This window comes from Parambassis ranga, chromosome 13 (assembly GCF_900634625.1).
Source record: "Parambassis ranga chromosome 13, fParRan2.1, whole genome shotgun sequence".
In the NCBI taxonomy this organism is placed as follows: Eukaryota; Metazoa; Chordata; class Actinopteri; family Ambassidae; genus Parambassis; species Parambassis ranga.
The window spans coordinates 17,104,861-17,127,677 of NC_041033.1; the positions used below are offsets into that span (position 1 = coordinate 17,104,861).

The following is a 22,817-nucleotide window of genomic DNA, read 5'->3' on the forward strand; positions in this document are numbered from 1 at the left end:
AAGAAAACAACAGACACACTTAACTCACTGAACAACGGATAGATTTAAGACAAATAAATAAAAGCCATGCAAAAAAGACAACATATGAGACAATAAACACTGAAATAAAACACTAAAATACTGGACAGTGCTTAAAATATTTGCTTCTCAGAGCTGAGCAGCTTGGAGCTAAGTGCTGTTCTGGAATCTGGTTATTCTTGTCTTAATGCTTTGCAGTCTTTTCTGAGAGGGAAGGAAGTTTAAATAAGGAACCCAGAACCTGCCTTTTCCTTCCCCACAGACAACTTGCTTTAAACCAGACAGTTATGGCGGCCTGATGAAACCCTCATCAGACCTTTTTCTGGACTTCTTACTACTACAGTCAAACATTTCCCCATCCTGGCATTCTTCAGGCTATCACACGGTGCTGCACTGCCCCTGTTCTGCACTGTAAGGTCACAAAGAGTCCAAACTCGGATTATCATATTTCAGACAAACTTTACTTGAAAAAAAAAAACTCCAATTAAACAAACAAACCCATGTGATCACACCACAACACAAAGGCAACAAGTTGAGTAGGCAACATGGTAACATGGTTACGGTCTGTTCATGTGTGATGTGTCCCCAAAACTGATATGAGAGTCTTTTACAGACGGGGCATGCTGATTCTTTCATGGACTCATCTAGTTCACGTCTGAAAATAAACATATCACGACAGAGGAATATGCGCTATTTAAAGCTTGGGGTTCATATACATATAAATGTATATAAAAGACATAAATCAATGTCACTTACAGACCAGAATTATCAATTCAACCAGACTTACTGGAGCATACTGGCAGTGTTAGAGAGCTTTACAAAAGAAAGACACAGGTGGCTAGCACACAGGATTCCACCCTATCACTTACATGCCTCCTTCATGTATACACACGCCATGCACTCACTCACTCACACACACACACAACGCTGGAGCTACAGCTAGAAATGCAGCACAACCGGTAAGGCCAGTAGTTTTACTTCAGGCAACAACAGATGTGTTCAGACAGGAAAATAACCCAGCTTGGCAGTGTGATCATTCTACAAGCAGATACACAATATCAGTACTGCTAGGGTCTTTTGTTGTGTTCCCTTTTTGCAACAAAACAGCACTTTACAGTGGACTAAACCATGCAGGGGATTGAAGGGGGGCAGAGGACAAAGAAAGAAACAACAAAAATAAAATAAAAATAAACGATCAAAATTGTCTACAGATAACATGGCTTTGAAAACACTGCAGATGAGTGACCTGTTGCTTTGTCTGTACATCAGAAAAATGGACATTAGGGTTGAATCAGTGTCATATTTGGAAGTTGGAATGTATAAGTATAAGCGTTACATATCATTTAGTAACTTTTTCCATTCAAGAAACATCATAACTTTTGACAACACTCAACACTTGGATAAACAGTTTGCAGCACCACACATTTACAAAATAGGAACTCATGCGAAAAAACACCTGTGGCCCTGTACAGTGTGTGTAAAATGCATCGTACATCATGTAACGCACCTTGTGCCAAACATGGAATAGGTTGCATTCATGAAAAACAGGAAAATGTGTGTCTGTTGTTTTTGCTCTGTTGTGCGTGTGTAGTTGTGTTTTCTTTTGGTGGCTCAGGTTTAGGCCACCGTTCCTCCAACGATGGAAGCAATGACAATTCCAAGAACCACACAGCATATAATAATCATGATTTTCTTCTGCAGCAGTAATGAAGACAGAAAAAAAAGAAAATAAATCCAACGCAGCAAGAAGGTGGGCAGAAGAAAATATGTCAGAAATATGACTTCAATACAGTGTTACAGTGTTTATAGTGACCAGAACCACTTTAAAATTTTAAAACCACACATTATTGTTTCCTGCACTTTGTTTATATCACACTTATTAAGAGCTGAAAAATCTCACACATGCCACACACACGATCTGAAGCGACTATACCCCCTTTTTTCCACCAAAATGTTCTTGGTAACATCCATGGAGGGCAAGAAGGTTAGACTTTGTATTCATGATTATGCCTCTCCGTTCTCACAGCGGGCACCTCTCTCTCTCTCTTTGGGTTATAAGTCTAGTAGTAACTTGCCCTGCAGAGCCTGTACCATGTTGGTAGAATGGGAGTCCTTGATTTTTGCACCATCTTGTGGCACTAACAAAAATTGTCACTGCTGACAGAACAAAAGCACACAAACTTACAAAACATCTTTTTCTTCGCATGCTTTCGCCCCCATTCATTCATAAACAACCAGTCACATATATGTAAAGCCAGTAGCCTCAACATTATCCATCATTTTCTAAGAGGAACAGTAACATTTCCAAAAAGGTTGATTTATAGAAATATATATGCAGAAATCATTAATCTTTATCCAGAAGCCCTGAACAAGCTGCAGACAAGATTGATTGTTCCCGCCTGTCTGATGAATTTATAATGATAGTTCCTGGAGTGCTGTCAATAAGGTGAGGTAGAGACTCACAGAGGCACACTGGAGTCCAACCTTTAATATTATGAGCTTTGCCTCCAAACTCTTACAAAATGGACTTTTATGTATTTCCCAAAACTTAGAATTCTTCTTTTAATCCCCTTTTTCATTATTGGAGTTTTCAATAATCTGTGAGTATGACAGACTGATTGTTTATGAACATGCTGAGATGTGCAGAATCACAAGTCTGATTTTACTTTATCACAAAAAGTTATCAATCATGTTTATTGATTGATCAGCTTTTTGTGTTTATGGGAAAAACATGCAAAGCTCTTCAACACACTGCACAAACATGCAGATGGCAACACTACGATGTGTGAGGGAAGGGAAGCACAGACAGTTTCTCAAGGTGCCAAACTGGTCAAATAATCAAATAATAATTTACAATATTGGAGGTATACAGTACTGACTGCACGCACAGTACATTTTAACAGATGAAAGGTTATCTCGGCTCTAACAGGAATCACCACATCCTGCCATGTCTGCTGTCTTAGTGCTCTAACTGAAGGTCACTGCCAGGGAAATAATGAGGACTGTCAGACAAAGTGCAAGACAACCTCCTATCAGGATCACCTTCTGGATGGAGGAAAAACAAGGAGAGCACAGAGTTAGATAATAAATCAGTGGATGGTGAGAAAGAATAATGATATATGTATAGAGAGGGGGAAAGAAAGTGTTAAATAAGGTGTGTGATGCGATGTATTAAGTCTAAACTTTGAGTGCTGTTATAGAGATCCACCAAGAGGTGGCAGACTTGCTCCAATGCACTGCAGTTTGTGAAGCGATGAAGGCCGTGATCAATTTCAAAAGTATTTCAAAAGTAACCTGACAAGTGGTTGTCTTTATGAACTGTAGACGCTCCTGCACAACAATACAGCTTTCAGCATCTCCAAAGTCACTGATGAGCATAACAATGTAAACATGAGGTATAAATGGAGCTGGGTTGTTGCTGCCTCAGCCTATAAGGTGGTTTATCGGTTATTTTATCAAAATCTAATAGAAAGAAACATAAAAAAGAGGCCCTGATTTACTTTACTGAGCACACAGAATGCTTTTTGTGCAGACAAGATGGAGTTTGTTCTCATAGTTTGAATCATTTAGGAGCCATAGATCCTGGATCAATGGCTCAAGAGAGGAACATTGTTAAAAATGTTAGAAACAGTCCCCACACAGAGCATTAAATCATCCCCGTTCACACAACAGTTTGTTTTAATGACAGTTCGGCATCTGCCACCCCGAGGCTTGGAAAGAGGCATCATTTGTGTTTATTTCTGTTGAACATCTATTGATCATTCCATGCTGCACCAGACGGCTCGTTACACAGAACCATATGGGATGTTGCTTTTAGAAACAGTCTGGAAATGAAGCAGGATCCTTAAAAAACACTTGGCAGGTGTCTATTAAACAGACAAACGTCGTCAGCCAATCAAATCATGTGAGCAGCTGGCTAAATGAATTTCTGTGGAATCTCACAAATCTTATAAGTATTGATAAATGTTTGAAAATATTTCTGAGCAGTGTACATCATGCTCCAGAGGAAAAGGGTGGTCTGCTGTGCTGACTGTCTTTACAAATTTATCTCAATCAAAACGTGCAAATAAGTAAACAAAACAAGACTCATTTATATCTCCTCTGCACAAAATATCCACTGCAGATCAATTTATTGATTGATTACCTAATAACTAGGACAATTTTAGACATACACCCTGGTAACTGCATGTACCCCCTCACAAAACACACACACTCCATGCCAGGCGAGCATGCACACGACAACAATCACTGCACTCCACTTAATATACATGCAACATTTCTGTTTTTACACATATGCACAGTTTGGTTGTATAAGCAACTCACCCTCCGGGCTTTACTCTGGTATTTAACTGCCTTCTTAGTGTCTGATACTGCCCTCTCCACATAGTCTACTGAGTGCTCCACATTGTACTCTATGCGGTCTATCATTTCCCCCTAGGAGAGGTTAGTTACAGAGGAGGTGTGGAAGACACGCAGAAAAGAAGAAGAGAGAGACAGCCAGATGTGTAGGCAGGAAGAGGAGGAGTGGATATAGATAGAGATGAGGTGAGGAAGAGGAAGAGGAGAAACAAAAGAGAGAAATAATATGTCACCCGTCTGCTGGTCTTTTTGAACTTTTTGCATTTTGGGATGCTCTCCTTTGCCTGCTCCACGTATTCCTGGGCCTCCACAACACCCCGCTCAATGTTGTTCACAAGCCCACCCTGCACCGAAATAACAGAGGGAGACACTGTAGCACACATCCAGGTCCAACTTACAACTGTCTGTGCATGCCTTATGATTTAAAAAAAAAAGAAAGAAAAGGAGGAATTACTGGTAAATTACCTTGCTGTGTTAGAAGTGGAGCAGCGTTCTCTGCTGGCTAGAACTTAGAGTCATTGGTGTGGTGACAGAGGGAAAGACCAGAAAGCAGGAGAGAGGGTTGGAGAGAGGAGAGGAAGGCTGAGAAGGGTTAAATTAACAGTCAAAAATACTCTTAAATGACTCAACATAAAGAAAAGGTTAGTTAATCACAATTACTCTGAGTATACGTATGACAACCAAATTTATATTAGTGTGTTTATAAGTCATGCATGCAGTCGACCGCTTCCTTTGTCATTTCAGCATATTTTCTACTTTGTGTGTTCTCCTGCTCAGATTGTATTTTGCATAATTCAGAGCATTTCTGATGAGGGGAAACAGTTAATCTCTGCGGGAGGTCCAGCCCACGCCTTCACACACGGCAGATTTACCTGAAGCTCCACACTTTTACCGAGGAGAACACAGACAACCACGCTCACTATAAGAAAATCTATGCATCAGGGTATTAAAGGATGTAACGTAACGTGGCAGCATGACAAAATAATACAAACTCTGAACGATGTGAGATGCACAAAGCTTGTAATACTCAGGGCGTGTTTATAATTAAATGCACTGACAGAACACGGACTGTTAAGTTGCCAACATGATAGTCCCAGATGTCAGATTTTCTTTCAAGCCTATGAACGCAGCATGATAATTATGTGGGGGAAAAAATGTTCTGATGGCAAAAATCCCAAATGCAGATAACCACAAAATACCAATCAACTTATCTTTGGGCCAAAAATGATCAGCAACCCCCCAAATCTGTCTAAATTTAATGAGATATTTTGCAAACAGATAACAAGATGGAACTGAAAACATCACCTCCGTCCAACTCTGCTGGCATAGACAGCCCCATATTTATACTAATAGACTTTGCAACTTGTGTGTAAACTAAAACACTGCCAGTTTCTGTCTGTTGCTGAGTTTTATTACAGAGAAATGGCACCTATTGATTTCACCTCTGCTTTAGGCAGGAGTAGCATTTTGTATACAATAGATATCATGTCTCTCAAGCCAGATGGATCATCAATTTATAAGCAAATTTAGCATTTGCAGGTTTGATGGATTTGCATGCATTTGGCTGAGAACCAAACAACACAGCTGTAAGAGAGAGAGAGAGAGAGAGAGAGAGAGGATCAGTGTTTTCACCTGGCTCTCCACCAGCATGGCCATGTCCATGAACATGTCGTGAAGCTCTCTGATGCTGTTTTCCAGCTTGATAATCTCATTGTGCCGTGTCTCAATCTCATTCATCGCTTGTTGGGTGATGTTGTCCATAATTATCTGAGAATGTTTAACACAAGCAGAGATTTATAAAAGGTGGAAAATCTGGAGGAAAAAACATGATTCACATACACATTCATTTATTGTATCACTCACCCCCGAGGTAAAGATAGCTGGGTTGTCACTCTCCAACATGCTCTCCAGCTCCTCGTTTGTTGTGTTTCTCCCAGCTGAAAACACACACACACACACACACACAGATAAATGTGTGTTTATGGCAGGTGTTATAAAATGTAGAGTTTTTATATTACTGAGCCCAGAAATGAAGAAATGCAAGTGCAGTAAAATTGGATTTACAAGAGGTTATTGATCCATCTGCGGCCTAAGGACAAAGGAGTTATACAGCTTTTGTAACATGCAGATTAAGCTCAGCTCTGAAAAAACTGCAGGTCTGACAGATTTATACAGTACACTGCTCCGCTGGTGTTTGACAGGATGTATGCTGTCATCGCAAGAAAGAGACAGTGCACCCCATCCGTATTGTGTGTGTGCGTGTGTGTGTGTTGACCCACAGAGGATCTAAAATGTGCAAAGGAGAGATTGGAGATGATGCCGACAACATCTGACTCTGACTTGCAGTGTCAGTGGGGCAGTAATGAAGCCCGAGGGTAGCAGCTCTGCAGGAGAACTCGGAGAAGATATTAGTGTAGATGAATGTTTACGAAGTAGGACAACTCTGTTGGGGAAAATAAGGAAGGATGAGGAGCAAACGCATCAGCACAAAGAACTGCTGTCATACAGATGGAGATTAGTAGACAGGGAGATAAAGAACTCGATAATAAAAAAGGTGATGGGCTCACTTTCTTCTGCTTTTACACTGATGTGAGATGTGAGAACTCGTGTGATACCTGCCCTGACAACTGGGAAATGTCAAAAGATTATTTGCAAGTAGAGATTGAATCACTACAATTGATCTAAGCCTTTCTGACATTTCCCACTCAGTATACACATGACTAAACGCCTCCTGTCTTTTAAAGGTGAGACAATCAAACTTGTAGGACAGAAGCTAAACAGGGATGCCTGATACGTTGATGCCAAAGCTGCCGAAGCAGATACTGATACAGAACATTAAGGCTCTCCTGTGGTGACATTAATTTACTAATTCATACCCTAATTAATTAAATTAAGGTATGAATTAACATGTAGTGTTGTAGTAATGTTGATACATTGCACAAAAAAGATTTCATTTTATCTGCTGATAGTGATTTCTCATTGTGCATCCCTAAAAGTTGTGTAACCTTAGTGTAAAGTTTATATTGTGCTTTAATATCAAAAGAACTCTTATGCAAAATGGAGCATTTCAGAGCGTTACATATTTTTATAGAAGTACACTCAGACAAAGAGGGGATTGGTTTGACCTTTAGAGAAAAACATACTTATCTGCAGAGCTCAAAGAAACCGAGGCAGGAACAGCAGGCCGGCTAAGCTAATTGCTATGCTACAGCAAGTTAACACAGTAGTGTTACTATAATTAGAGTGCTTTAGACGTGCTGGCTGGCTTTTTTTTTGTTACGTTTGGACGGAGACAGGCTGAATGAACCTGCACAGCCAGCTTTGTGAAATACTGCTCAACTTTTTCTCTCTCTGCTTGACCCCCAACAGATGTGCTTCAGCTACCAAACCCCGTATTCATGACTTAATCAGAGAGAGAGAGTGTATGTGTGTGTGATCAAGGCTGGTGGTTTGGTGATGGGGGGGCTCGATGGTAGAGGCAGGTTGATGGTGAGTGATGATGGTTGGGAGTCAGTCCCAATGATTGCCGTCATGAACAGAATACTGATGAAGCTGCTCTCTGACATGTGTCAATGTGTGCTTGTATGTCTAAATGTGAAGGCACTTATATGCACTCAGCTTATTGCACGTAATTCAAACTTCATATCCATATCAAACAAATGAATTTCATTTATTTGTGATTAAGTGGTCGTGCGGTTTCATTACCATGTTTAAGAATCTACTCGTGTTCAGCGATGACATTTCGAAGCCTGACAAATGAGAGGATGAGGACGGCACACAAAGATGAACAAGAGACCACGTGCACCACATCAACAAGATCCATTCCCTCTCCCCCTGACCCCTCCGATAATAAATTTCGCTCTATCATTAAAGATAAAAACTAAAACATTAAAGAGGGTCAGAAGTAGAGTTGAAGGACAGGGAGGAGTGACAATGACTCATGGATAATTGTGAAGAAAAACCCCAAGGCACTCTGGTGCTACCCTACAGTATTTATCTCACTTCCTACACACACATACACATGCACCCTGCTCATTGGTTTTTTTTTAAAGCCATGACAGGCTCTGAGGGAGGCTCTTGTTTGTTACCATGGAGACCTAAACCCTGAGAAGCTTAATATGAACCCAAGAAGTCTCACTTCACCCGTAGTGTTTATGGTCTATTTAATCATTAATACCATGTTGCGATCAGTAACAGTATTATCTTATTTCCATTGTTATGTAACACAGCTGAAGTAAGGCCCCTGAGAATGGATGTTCATGCATGCAGCAGGAAAGAAAGCAAGAGAGCATTTTTCACATGCACAACAGTGAGACACAGTTTTTTCTTCTCATTTTGCTTATTTGCACACATATAGGTGAAATTTGTTTTGCCTCTGTTGTTTGTCTCTCTTTTCCTCTGGCATTGTGAGCGTTTGTCTCCCAGCTAAAGGAGTGTCCGCTGAGAAATAAAACACAACAGTCAAATGTCAAAGAGGCCCTGCGATGCCTGTGACCAACATCCCCTTCGTCCTGCTGTGCCGGCCTGTCTGCTCTCTGCGCAATGAGGCAAATGAATGTGTGACATACTCTGGATTCTCAATCGATAGTAAACTCAAATGCTACAGAATAACACCTGTTACACTTTATACAAACATGTTTGAATCTCAATATGCAACAGTAGCACTCAAACTGGGGGTAAAATGGACTCGTGTGGTCAGTTTTAAAGATGCAGGGTAGCCTGACTATGAGCCATGACACAGCAGCAAAACCGGGGACCCCTATTTAGACAACCATGTCTTAGACATGATAGGACTTCCTATTATAGCAACAATAACACCTTGACCCTGATTGTTTTGAAAGCTAAACCTGACCTAACAGCAGCAGAAAGCAGCAGGTCTAACTGAAAGTGAAACTTCACTCTAAAATGTAAACAAAAAAGCAGCGAACATACGTCTGCTGGCATGAACCTCACCGGGTTGGTGATGTGACCAATCATGTAACAGTTTGCGAGTGTTGTCACAGCTTTCCTTTCCTGTTTATTTTATGTCTATACCCAGCAGGGTCATGTGGTGAAGAGGAGAGAGCAGCAGCAAAGGAAACATCAATAGACAGACCGTCAGACTTGACGAGGTTTCCCCACAATCTTCTTGATCTACGTGCAAACTAGTCAAAGGTGTTGGCACAACAAAAACACAGCTCTCCTGCCATTGAACCTAAACGAATTAAATAGTGGAGGATAAAACTATTGATAGATAAAAACTGGAGGTTCCATTTCATTCTGTCTCTTCTGTTCTAATCCCTTCCTTGATGACAGGTGATATCTGCTGAGGCCTCCTGTGACTCTACCAGCTGACAAATCAGATCCAAATGGGTCTGGAGGAGCTCAAGGAAAAAGTGAGTCAGGTGTGTGTGTGTGTGTGTGTGTGTGTGTGTGCGCATGTGTGTGTATGTGTGTTTATCTCCATGTTGAAGGTTTCTGTTAGTCTTTTCGATTAACCCCTGAGAGATGTGTGCATGCTGCTGTTTTTTTGACTGGCCCACATGTAGTGTACATACATGGGTGGAGCTCACACATGCAAAATGGCCGCATGTGTCCACTCAAAACTGACAGATGGCCAGAGGAAATTACATCTATGCCAAGCACCCTGCAACAAAACTGCACTTGATTTCTTCTGCTATTACCACTAAATTAGTCATACTGTAGTGTTCATCTCTTCATGCATGTGTTTTATGTGTGTGTGTGTGAACGCTCTGTGTATAACGTGACTCTATCATGATGACTGTTAGGGGCAGCTGGTGTGGCACAGTCTGCCAGGATGCCGTGGCAGAGGCCATGTCAGTTGCCTGGTCCAGGAGCCCGCAGCCCGCAGCTAATACCTGTCAAATCACATTACACATACAGTGTGACACGAGCACAGATCTGAGCTGCAGAAACCTGGCATGGGCATGCATATGGGTGTGGGTGTAGATGATGTATGTGTTTTGGAAAGTGGTTCAAGTGTGAGAGTGGTTGTTTTGGTACACTACACTGGGCAGATTCAAAATAAAATATGGATGGCATAAACTCAAATAACAAAAGGCAGTTTTTTTTCGTTTACTTTGTTTTTTTTTCAAGTGGTATTTGATGAAGAGGTGGGTAACAATTTAATCTGTAAAAACAGATGTGGAAATGCAGAATCTGTTGGGAAAAGACAAGGTTTGTAGTATTGGAAGCGTTTGTTATCATTCTGTCCAAGCTGTACTGACAAATCATGATTGTTCTGTTGGCCAGCGAGCCATCCTGTCATGTTTATCAAACACATACCTGTAACAAAAAAATACTATTGTTGTATAAAACATCATCTCTGCACAACAGCTGTGTATATTTTTGTCTACGGCACTAAACAACTTCAAAATAAAAGCTCAGAAACTAAAGCTTGCCTATGTTTTTGTTGGATGGGACTTTTGAAATTGAGAATTTCAGCCTAAAGGATGAACCCAGCACTTACACACACAAAATAATAGTCATGAGCATGTAATGAGCATTTATTCCATGTAGTGTGACACAGAGGAAGACGACCAAAAGCAGCTGGGGCACCAAACATAATAGGCCTATGCATCACATAGGTTAGCAAGTCACGACTGAGTGAGTGTTTGTGGTCTTATTAGGTGACTAACACAGATTCTAATTCTAATTCTTCTAATTATCTTTGAAGAAACAAGAAAAGAAAGTCTACTCACTGATCTCCAGCTGTCTCTGAATGCGCCCCTTGCAGCGCTCCCTGTAGTCTGACTGGGTGGTGTTGTACTCTGACATCACCTCCACAAACTTACGGGACAGTGTGGAGTGCTGGAGAGACAGCAGAGAAAAAAACAACACACTTCATTGGAGCCTGCTCTCCAGGAGTAGACACCGAATTAAGGAGTGAACTGATTGCTAAATGAACAGGAGGTGCAGTGAGGAATGCTACATACTGATCCCAGGTTTATGCTTCCTGCTGCTTGTACCTGTGTTTTACGTATCCTCAGGTCGGCCGATGACCGGTTCTGCCCCTCTTCTTGCTCAATGGTTTGCTGGATACCTGGCCAGTTACAAGAAACAGACCACTGATCACCAACAACACACAAAATGTAACTCTAGGGTAAAAAAAAAGATAAGATGAATATGTGCTCAGAAACCTAACAGCAAAGACACATGAAAGGAATTCAGCCTCAGGAGACCATGAACAGTAAATTTCACTAAAACCCAGCCATGAAGTGAAGAGAGAGACAGTGAGTCGACTTTGTCTCCCTTCAGCACATCAAACTAATCACCTGAAATCAAATGGACATGGTGAATTACAGCCAGGCGTGGTTTTATAATGTTATAATGTACCAACATTGCTGTGGATGTTAGAGTGACGGTCACTGACATGTAATACAGAATGAAATATCTGGGGTGACTCTACTCTCTCATCATCTTTTTCTTTTTTTTTTAAAAAATAAAATAAAATAAAGGTTTGCATGTAATAAGCACTTCATGACAGCTCCTTCAGAATAACACCTCAGGAAGTTACTGCAGAGGAGCTGCTGTTAAGCACAATGATGAAGAGACCGTCAATTTAAGAGCCATGTGAAGCACTCAGTCAATTACAGAATTACACTGAGAGGTAGGAGTGTGCTCATCCACATCCCAACATCAGCAGCGTCACTTAAAGTGGGATGAGATGACTGCACATGTGGAGATGTTTCACATGCAACTCCTGTATGTACCGCCCTGCATGCTCCATGTTTGTGTAGAAGCCTAACACTGACATGCAAACTAGCGTCAGTCACTGTTTAACACATAACCACAGCCAGTGCTAATCAGTCCATTTTCAGTGCATGTTTATTTAGCAACAACAGAACACCACAGACTGACACAGCATCCCTACAGAATAACGTTCCCTTTCACAAGGCAGACAGATTTTGACAGTTTCAGGAAGAGCCACAACGGTTCTGATTTACTTTAATGTATTCCGTAACATCAATTATTTAAGGATAATGTCAAATGGGATTTATGACTTGAATATGACTCCTTTTGTGCTTTTGTGATTAAATTAAATATGATTAAATCCACTCCACTCTGAGCTTGTTAAATCAGTCCTCATGCTGCTCTCAGGGGCTGTACACATACTGACATACATAGACCATTTACTTAGTTATAGTTAGGACACATTTTGTCCACAGCACAGAAAGTCCTGCTTTTCAAGGCCTCACACGAGTCACAAAAATCCATCCTTCCAGGTTTCAATCTCTGACCAATCAGCAGCCTGTTGAAGCAACAATCTGCCTTTAATGCAGGAATTAAACTGCCGACTACAGTTTAACACCATGCTAACTACAATTTGTTATCTTTCAGAGATCCTCTAGAACTTTTAAGATGTGTTGATCTGATTAGTTGAAAGTAGCCCTGATAGACAGTGATTCTTCTGAAAGCACTTGCCCTTTTGCAAAGTGCTTCCTAGGGCGACCTCTGTGATGGATACAGACCCCCAACCAAGTCTCCTCAGGTCACAGAAAATCATCTTTTGGCTTTTACAGCAAAAATACTGCAATACTTATAAAGGTCAAGGTTTTGACAAATGATTTAGCCCTGTGAATAAGTTATTGATCTTGTTGGCATCTCTGGTGCTGATGCTGCCCTCAAGGCATGTCACAGCACACAGTAGATGGTACAGGCTAGTAGAAGAGCTCCAACACGTTGATGCAAACATTTACCAATCTGTTCTACATTAGAAACCTTTATGTTGAATTTTCACTTGGGTAACTAAATTCAGGTCACAGCTTCTTTTGGCAGTGTTGCTGCTAAAGTTAAGGGTCAGTATGCAAGAGGCATTCACAAGAGAATTTATGCATAACTTGAAGAAAGTTTGCTAAATCTGTGAGAAAATATAGCTGTGAAGCACCAAACTTACCATCTGAGCTATTATTGAAGAAATTCTCTCAATTAAAAATTAAGTAATGCAAGCGAAGTGGATTTGGCAAACAAGGATTCACCCTCTTTAAGATCTATTGCTATAGAACATACACACACAAACACACAGAAAGCACGTCCTACGTATCCTACGGCAACAACTGATGAGAACTAGAGTGACACAGTTAGAGCCATGCGATGCAGGACCTGTTCTGCCTGACAGCACTCATGTCAAGTGCATGTATCCCTGTACGTACGTGTGTGTGTGTGTGTGTGTAGGCTGTAAGCAAGGAGGATAAGGGATAGGGGCAATTATCTGCTGGCTCTCTGCACTGACTTTTCCCTGTAAGACACTGTATATAGATATGTTATCACTGATGCATATTCTTTACCACCTGAGCCCTGCGAGGAGGAGATATATGGTGGATAGACATGTTTCCATGTCAGAAAAATCATATAAATGAGACCAGAGCAACAAACAAAGGTGTGGACGTGAAAGAGAAATCAAAGAAGATAACGCTGCATGATAGGTGTGTTGCGTCACAGGCCAAGCTGCACAGCCATTCTGTCTGCACGCAGTAAGTTTTTTGTAACATTAGTCAGTCTGTGTGTGGAGAAAACTCATGCATATGAATCACAGCCACCACCTCTGTGGAGAGTGACACTAATCAGTCAGCCCGCTGCAATACAGAATCCACAAGTGTAAACTGAGTTGTCTGTCAGCTGCCAAAACCTATACAGTTCACTGTCTCTGTACGTCTGGCCTGTTAGCCGCTCCACTCTCTGGAGAAGGAAGCAGGGTCATCGCACATTACAACAGACAGACAAATGCATACACTGGAAATTAACACAATCATATTACTGTATCTGTAGAGACTTCAGGGCTGCAACTAAGTGTAATTTACATTATTTTCAGAAATAAGCTGCCATTTGTTTTTCCTATAGATTATTCAGTCAGTCGCAAGAAAAATGAAAATGTGGACCATCCAGTTGGTTTACAACAATGTGAGGAAAGCAGATGCAGAAAATCTTCACAGCTGAAAAGATCGAGAGCTTTAAAAAAAAGTAATGTGGATAAGTTTCATTTCATCATGAAAAAATCACCTGTTGTTACATACGATACATATATTTGTTACATAAGCCACTGAACCTGAATCCACCATAACAACCAAACCTCAAAGACAATGATTTTTTTTTTAATAGGAGCAAAGTGAAGCATCCAGTTGGTACAAGGGGGATTGATAAGTTTAAGTCCTAAAGAGATGTGCAGATGATGCAAAAAGTTTGAAGTCAATAGTAACATTTCCTTTAATGGGTTGTTAAAAAAGTGGGCACAGAAGCCGACTTAACCCCAATGCACTGTTGATCCTTCAGAATGATGCTCTGCCTACTGAACAGGTAGAGAAGAGCCCCACAAGAAAACATCATTATATTATATTGAGATGATATATGTGGAAGAAAAAGAGAACAAAGTTATACTCACTCTTTAATTTAGAGCGTACTTTGTTGGCCAGCTTCTTGATGTCCGCCATAAGATCCTCAAGCTCAGCTTTAGTTTCTGAGGAGAGGAGAGGAGAGGAGAGGAGAGGACAATTAAACTTCCTTTAAACACAACCTTATAAATAGTAACTCACAAATACACACAACCTGTGCATGCCAGAGAGTTTCATAGAGACAGAATCAATACTGACAGGAATGATTCCGTTTCAGTGTGACTGCCAGCAGAAACAAACATCTGATCTGCCTCAGTCCACAGCAGCACAACACATCCCTCTTCTGCTCTCTGCATCCTACTTTCACCCTTAAACAGACACACTATACATGGCACTCTGAGGTGAAACTCATGTGGGTGGGGACAACTAAGATGTGCTATTTTGGTGACCAAAGCAACACGTGAAAACACAAAGGATGGCAACACAGTCTGGATTACTGTGTAACCAATCACAGTTATCATTTATATGGCATGCTATAGACAAAGTGATCAATAATCTTAGTCATTGAATGGGCGTGGCTGTGGGATTTATTTATTATACATTTAGAAACATGAATTATATTTATATAATCAATCTGTTGCAGCCCACAGCCGACAGGAGAGGATGAACAAATTTAATGTTTTAGCATCATGAACCAAGTGTTGTCCAGCATGTTTTAATTTTAGAGGAAAGAACTAAAGAAGAAGACTAACTCACTATTTCTTCCTCACACACACACACACACACACACGTTACCCTGGAGCATTAACTGCCATTTTTAGCACTTGATAGAGCAAGTCATTTATCATCTTAATGCCATAAGAGAACAAAATCTCCATATGTTATCAAGCCACAGGAAGCCAGCAGACATAAAATATTGCTGTTAAAAGTAACAAAGGTCAACCTGTTCAATCAAAGCAAACTGCCTGCAGTACGTCTCTATAATGAGTTTGTATCTGCGTGTTTCCTGTTTCTTTAAAGCTGCATAAATCACACAGACAAATAAGAGCCAGTGGTAGCCCTGCCCGACTGAAACTCATAGCAAACATCTGCACCCAATTACAGACAGAGCCTCGGTGTATAAACTGATTACACAGTACGAGGAAGACTTCAATCACTGCTACATGCTCAATTATTAAAACACAATATTTGCACACAATTTTTGATAAGAAGGAAGCTTAAAAATTATGAGGGAATTATTTCATTCCAGACAGCTGCAGTGCACATCTGTGTTATGAGAATTATAACACAGATGATAAAAAACAGTGGAGTCAGCCCACATGGCTGGCACACTGAGCTGAAAACAAGTGGAGGGTCATCCTTTCAGTTTAATCACACTGAATAGAATCATATAATTGCTAATCAGCAGCTTATACCCACTAACACCTGCTAAGATAAATCCTGTGACCAGCTTGTATGATATTGCAAAACTGTAACAGTTTAATGGAGATTGTGGACCTATTATAAGCAAAGCACTACAAGCTTGTAATCTGCTTAACTGCTGTATTTCCATATCAACAGACATCAGCCTGTGGCACACACAGCTCAGCAGAACAAAGCTGTGGACATGCAGAGCGCCGGCCGATAACTTCAAACTCATTCATAAAATAAATCAGATCATTTCACATCCAGCTGTGAAGGTTAGGCAAGGCATTCTGGAAACAACATTTATCTTCTATAAGGAAAAGAAGGGAAACAACAATGTACATTATGTAGACAAAGAAAAAAAATCTATAATGACGAGCCGCCATCAGTTGGTCCTAATTACAGAAAAAAATCTCTTAGACTTACAGAGCACATCTGAAGCTGACATGGGTGTCCGAATTTTACAAAGAAAATCACCAACCAACCATGATTACTCTGGGAAAAGATAAAATTCTCTGTGTTTTGCAGGGAGCTCATTAAAACAACGTTTCAGTACATATAGTAAAAGAGAAATTAAAAACATAGAGGAAACACACAGAGAAACAAATCCGACCACACAGCTACAGAGGAAATGAACTATAATCAAATCAAGTATTCAAAACACGAGGATATCAAATTCTACATTTTTTGTAGAATTTTTTTGTCTTTTTTGAACAAACACTAACAGCATTGTAAGCATATATTCTTGGTATACATTGGAAAAAAACAGTATCTTCTATTGTTAAGTGCCAGTGGTAACAGCATGCAGCTTCCTCTGAGTGTGACAGGGTCACAGACTGATCTGAGGTGGTGGGCTGAAGCCTTCAGGGCAAAATGAATAAACAGAGCTCTGTTGTGTGAATGTGTGTGGTGCATAGTAAGACATGCTGCATTATAGGGTTTGACAATCGTTTGTGGGTTCAGATTGTCATTACCAGAGATTGCCAGTTGATGGGTGGGAGCCAGAGGGGGTGGGGTAGGGATGGGGTGCGGGGAGCTCAGAGCAGTCACTGATTTGTTTTGTTTGTTTTCTCTTTCTACAAAATTTGTGAATCACAATGGGACAACGAGTGAGAGTGCCTGACTGCAGGCATTAGGATCAGAGTAGGGAAATGAGCTGGGGTCAAAGACCTGATGGACACACACACACACACACATATATATATATATAACAATGGGACTACAGAAAGTAAGGTTGAGTAAGCTGGCATATGGACAATGAAGGCAGCACCTGCAGCGGTATTTGAATAAGTAGATTCACTTCTACTAATCATTCATTCATACCTGCAGAAAAAAATATCAATCTGCATCATCAATAGCAAATCTGATCACTAGTCTGCAACAAGTGCATTTCATTGCAGCAAATGATCGCTGTATAGGTTCTGTTTACTTTAGTCTCCATTCATCTCCTGGTGGTTGTGCACATTTATGCCATAGTTCATAAACTCAGAGAGGTGTGAGTTTAAGTGTTTCTCTCATTTCTGTGTAACCATAGCAACCTCTGGTAACCTGCTCCATGAGGTCAGGCACCAGCAAAAAAAGAGGAAAAGCTGTTAGTTTGAGGCCGTGATGTGTGTGATATGTGTGTGTTAATGGTTAGATTAGATTTCCCCCTTGTGGTTACCCAACAGAGGAGGCCAGCCTGCCCGATCGAGTGTCTATTGAGCCTCATTATTGGCTGTGTGAAAAGAGGAAGAGCGCAGACACAGATGAATACGTAGCGGTGAAGTGAGAGGGAAACAAATTAGAGGGCAAAACTGAGGAGTCAATTGAGCTGTGGCTTCGCACTCCATCCCTCTTTCCCAGACGCTCTCAAATGAAATCTTCAGGTCACGCTTGTTTCCATCATTAAGACTGTGTTGCTATGGCGATGTGTGCAGCCGGTCCTCTCGCCAGCTTCAGATTGTTTCAAAGTGACAGAGGGATGGAAAGCGTGTGCGAGAGAGAGAGAGAGAGAGAGAGAGATGCTACGAGGCAGAAAGAAATGAAGGAAATGTAGAAGAGGGCCAGCAGGAGCACAATGACAAAATACATGGTGTGGGACAATTTATTCCACTGTACTCGGTACAGTAGTTCCTTTCTAAGCGTAATATTCATGGCCATCACACAGTAGGAGAAGACAGAAAACGAAGTAAGAAAGCTCCTGTTACTCAGCTTTTCTTACTGACTAATGATTAAAATTTAAAAAATGGTGGTGATACAGGTTCAATAAATGTGAGGAAACAATTTCGGGTTGTACAACACTAACAGCTGAGAACTGTGCCTCACAAGATGTTATGAAAGAAGGTATTAAACAATATGACCAATGTGTTTTAAGGAGAGTTGTGTGCAGGACTTTAACTTCCATGACTCTCTGCTTGTTGCTGAGCAACCGCTCCTGACCAGGAAACGGTCAGAACCGCCATAAAACAGCAGTTTGACATTTTACGTTGTTGTTGATTTTTTTTTAATAGATTAAACAAACAGGATGGGATGTGTTAATTAGTGAGATTTACAGGTGCTGCGCACCATATTTTGTTGTCCTGGGACAGAGCCAGGATAACTGATTCCACTGTTTCGGCCAACTTAGCCGGCTGCTGGCAGCAACTTCATATTTAGCACATTGAGAGTGGTACTGAGTTGTTTTTTCTGTCTAAAAGCTAAACTTTAACTGTTTGTGTAACAGTGCTGCTGCAGCTTTATCACATCATTAAAGGAAACAGACATCACACACTGCTGTCGCTGTCAGAAGTTACGTGTAATGAAAGAAATGATCCTGACCGACTCCAGATCTGCTCTTTCTTACATTAACTTTGGCTCTACAGCGGCTGCATGTATCCACTCAGATAAGAACACCATCCCAGTCTCAGCGATACAGCAGGTCAGATTATTATAACAACACAATATGTGTGCATCAGTCTGGTGTCAGGGTGCCAAGACACTGACAAGACATCGAGCTGCTTCTGTTTCCTCCCCTCTAACACAGGGTCAATTGCTGCCATTCCCGTCTCTAACTTGCAGCCATTTATCTTTTTCTCCATCTCTCTCTCTCTCTGTAAATGTATCACCAGTCCCTTTGTGTGTTTGCTGTGCTTATTGATCGGCTAGAGTCCAGGTGTCTGGTGTTTCAGAGAGGCGGCGACTGAGCTCATCCCTCAAACATCTCTGACACATGCTGTACTGCAGGAAGACTGTGTGAACACAAAGACAACCTGACAGCACAGTTAATGACTAAACTATGAGTTTTATTTTGTGTGTTTTTTTTAATCCTGCCTGGGAACTGTTAGATCTCTCTGCTCCACATTAACACCTCACTGATGTCTTGTTTGTACCTTCCTGTGTGAAAAGTCAGATTTTTTTATTTATTGTGCAAACATCTGTGGCTTCTCCTGTGGAGAACACAACAAGAACAACACAACAACAACAACATCACCTCGTATCTGTGTTTACTCCAGTGCGGCTAAAACACCTCCTATCTCCACCACTGTCGGACCGCATGCTAACAAAATTAGGTCAGGAAGTAGAGAAGTCCACACATAAGAACGTACATTTCATTTCTGATGTGTCAGAACATTTATTTTGCACAGCTAGAAAACAAAAATGTTGACATGCATGCACTTCTTATAAGAGCCCTTTTAAACTGGCCTGTTCATACCAGGAAAATGTAACATAAGGGCGATACTTCAGTCACTGAAAATGGACCATGTGTGCATATTTCTCCGTGTCTCTACATGTTCAAGGGGGGTGAGGACCGAGAATGGCAGCTGTAACACTCAACTCTATAACTCAATTTAGACAATTATCAGGATCATACACTCTTGCTTGTGCATCATCTCTCTATTTTTGGGCACCAAAGAGCAGACATTACCCCCTCCTGCATCATCTTCAGGGTTACTATGGGTTTACATGGCCATGTTACTGTCACTTTGAAACCTCCCCCTGCCTTCCAGCACTCGACATTGTCAGCGAGATCTGAGCGCTAACCCTTGCACGCCATCTATGACCTGCCACTTACCAGTCAAGAGGACACAGAGCAGTTAAACTGATTTATCCCCATGTGAATGAGTTATCTCGGCTTTGACCTCTGTGTCCATTCCATGAATGTCCACATCACATTAACCTCGCCTTCATACGGATATTATCATTCTACAGAATAAAGCTGTGTCTCCTTGGCTATTACACTACATCAGCTCAGACATTATGAGGGAGATGTAAGCACGAGAATGAGATAGAGAGTGATAAAAGAGAGAGACAGTCGAGGAAGAACAAAGAGAATGGAGAGAGCTGAGGGGAACACTTTCAAATTTTTGGTTGAGGGTGGAGGAGCTTTGGCAAACAGCCCTCTGAGGGTGGGAGCAGACTCAGCCAAAAACCGACACTGGAAATAGTAACACTCACAGGCTGCAATTAAAACAAGCATCTCCAGGGCTGCGAGTCGAGGACTTTTAAGAGTCAGAGGGAAGGTGCTCCTTATAAACAGCAGGCTGAGATATCAGGAGGTGCAAACACTAAGTGGTTTGAAAGAAACAGATGGAGAAATGTTGTTAAATAAGCCCTCAAGTATCACTGGTGAGGGCAGGGTGTCAGCGTGACGTGAGTTTGTCTTCTGTAATAATCCTCTGATGTATGTAACAAGTGTTTACACCATCTATTGTCAGGGCTTATAGGGAGATTATTCTGTGTACATTAATTCACAGGCTGATGAGAGCTGGAGTAATATGATTCATCCAAAACTGTGCAACCAGAGAAAACAGTTTCTGAGCTCCTCCACTGCTCTTAGCTCTGCATCTATTTTAACATTACTTTAGTATTTGTGATAAAATATTCACAAATGTTTTGGCAAGGTCAAAAAAAATCTTCCTCCACACTCAGACTTGTTTACTATGGTGGCAGAAAGCCTTCCATCAGGTTGCCTGGCTCAAATGGTTTTAATGTACAAATGAAGAGGCGCAGTAAAGTGCACTACAGGATCAATCTTTTGTTCATGCAGTGAACAATCACTGCTCAGGTTTCCTCTAAGAGTCCAAACACTTTAGGGTTAGCTTTCAAAACAAAACAATCCTCTCAGTGGTGGAATTAGATGGTGTGTATGTCAGACAATTTAGACTTTAACAAGATGGTCTGAGCAATGATTTCCACATGTGGAGAGGTAGAAAAAGTTGGCCACAGGTGTAAATGTGAGTGTTAATAAACAGGTGGTCTATCAGTAACATACAAGACTTTTGCTCTGGACACACAAACATTTACCCGGTGAGACCACTTTTTGTTTTGTAGCATTAATTTGTATCATTACGTTTACGCAAAAACAAGCTCATGGGCTGATTTAGACAACGTTTCACAATTACCATGACAATCTCTGTGAGACTGGGCTGGATATGTGGGTATATGAATAGATGGTTCATCTTCACCATTGTTATTGATTCAGTTCTAACTGTGATAATACAATGGCAGATAGAAACACATGCTGTCTTCTGAAAATTTAATAATAAGGGGTGTTTCTTCCTGCAGGAACCTTTTAAACAGCGACACTGACTGCTGGGTTACAAGCTCCTCAGACTGCAGTTTGTTTGTTGATTTTTTTATTTATTTATTATTGTTATATGTTTCGTTGATCTGATCAGCCTGTGATAGACGGTGATCAATTTTTGATTTACCTGCAGAGTATTTTTTTTTTTTCATTCACTTTCCGATCTGTTTCCAAGGACGACTCCTCAGTGGGAGTGACAAACCATCTGGCACATCAGGTTAATGATTTAATATCCAGCTCGTAAAAGTACGCACCTACACAGCATGAAAATAAAACACACATCATGTCACATGACTGGACGCACATACTGTAATCGCATAGAGCAACAGGCTCTCTAAAAGCATGGCTGCTCTGCCAGAGGAACATCTATGGTCTGGCCAATGTTTGGATAAACTAAATCAATGTTTATTTCAAGTGACTTACATTCAGCTCACACATTTCTCAAATGATACGCAGAGGAGACAAATGAGACAACACTCCTTCTCATAAGCACAACCTGAAGATAATAAAAATAATCATTGGAGCATCGATGGTAATGCAGCACTGCAAAACACATTCAGCTACATGGTGATGATTTGTGAAAAATAACAGACTCCTGCAGTAGTTATTGAATAATAAAAACAGTAATAATCAACATCAGTGTCTTGAAAGCAGCACGACTACACAAGAACTGAAGGTTTTAACACAAAAAAATCTGTATATAAACCTCACACTCTTCTGCGGGCATCTGAATGTAAAAACCAGCTCCTGCAGGAAAAGCAATCATCGCTAACCTTTGACCTTTTGTTACACAATCTTTCAAGTGCTGTCTCATCGATCAAAATAATGAGAAGCAGCGCTTCACACGGGGTCAACAAACAATGCCACAAACTGAAACAAATAACGCAATTACCTGATGGGAAAATGTGAATTCCATAAATGCACACTCAACGTTCCTGGAGGGATGTGCATCATAAAGGTTCAATACACATTATGACCTGATGATTACCTAATCTATCATCATTGGTAAAAACACTGAGCGCTGAGCGCACACTTAAAAAAAAACAACAAACTTTGTATTTCCCCAGTGGAAATTTGTAATGCTTCATTTAGTGGCAGCGGATAAACAGCGATATTGATTAATGTGTAAAGCAGACGTAGAGATAATATTACAGTGTGTTAGT

At 40.9% G+C, this 22,817-nt stretch overlaps 1 protein-coding gene across 11 annotated transcripts in view; it reads right to left on the minus strand.

Annotated features, from left to right (window-relative positions):
- stx1a (syntaxin 1A (brain)) overlaps window positions 1–22,817 on the minus strand; it is a 55,552-nt gene that overhangs the window by 10,139 nt on the left and 22,596 nt on the right. For 3 of the 11 annotated variants that reach the window (XR_003671562.1, XR_003671561.1, XR_003671560.1), the window contains exons 4-9: window positions 14,756–14,830; window positions 11,346–11,419; window positions 11,079–11,187; window positions 6,241–6,314; window positions 6,010–6,144; window positions 4,611–4,721 (exon numbers count right to left, since the gene is read on the minus strand). Coding sequence is in view for 6 of the 11 variants with exons in the window: in XM_028419055.1 (XP_028274856.1) it covers window positions 1,636–1,713; window positions 4,342–4,452; window positions 4,611–4,721; window positions 6,010–6,144; window positions 6,241–6,314; window positions 11,079–11,187; window positions 11,346–11,419; window positions 14,756–14,830 (767 nt within the window). In the remaining 5 variants the exon portion in view is untranslated. Of the gene's footprint in view, window positions 1–3; window positions 4,722–6,009; window positions 6,145–6,240; window positions 6,315–11,078; window positions 11,188–11,345; window positions 11,420–14,755; window positions 14,831–22,817 lie in introns of those variants that run through there. The other 8 variants (XM_028419050.1, XM_028419051.1, XM_028419055.1 and 5 more) reach the window with 7 other exon arrangements.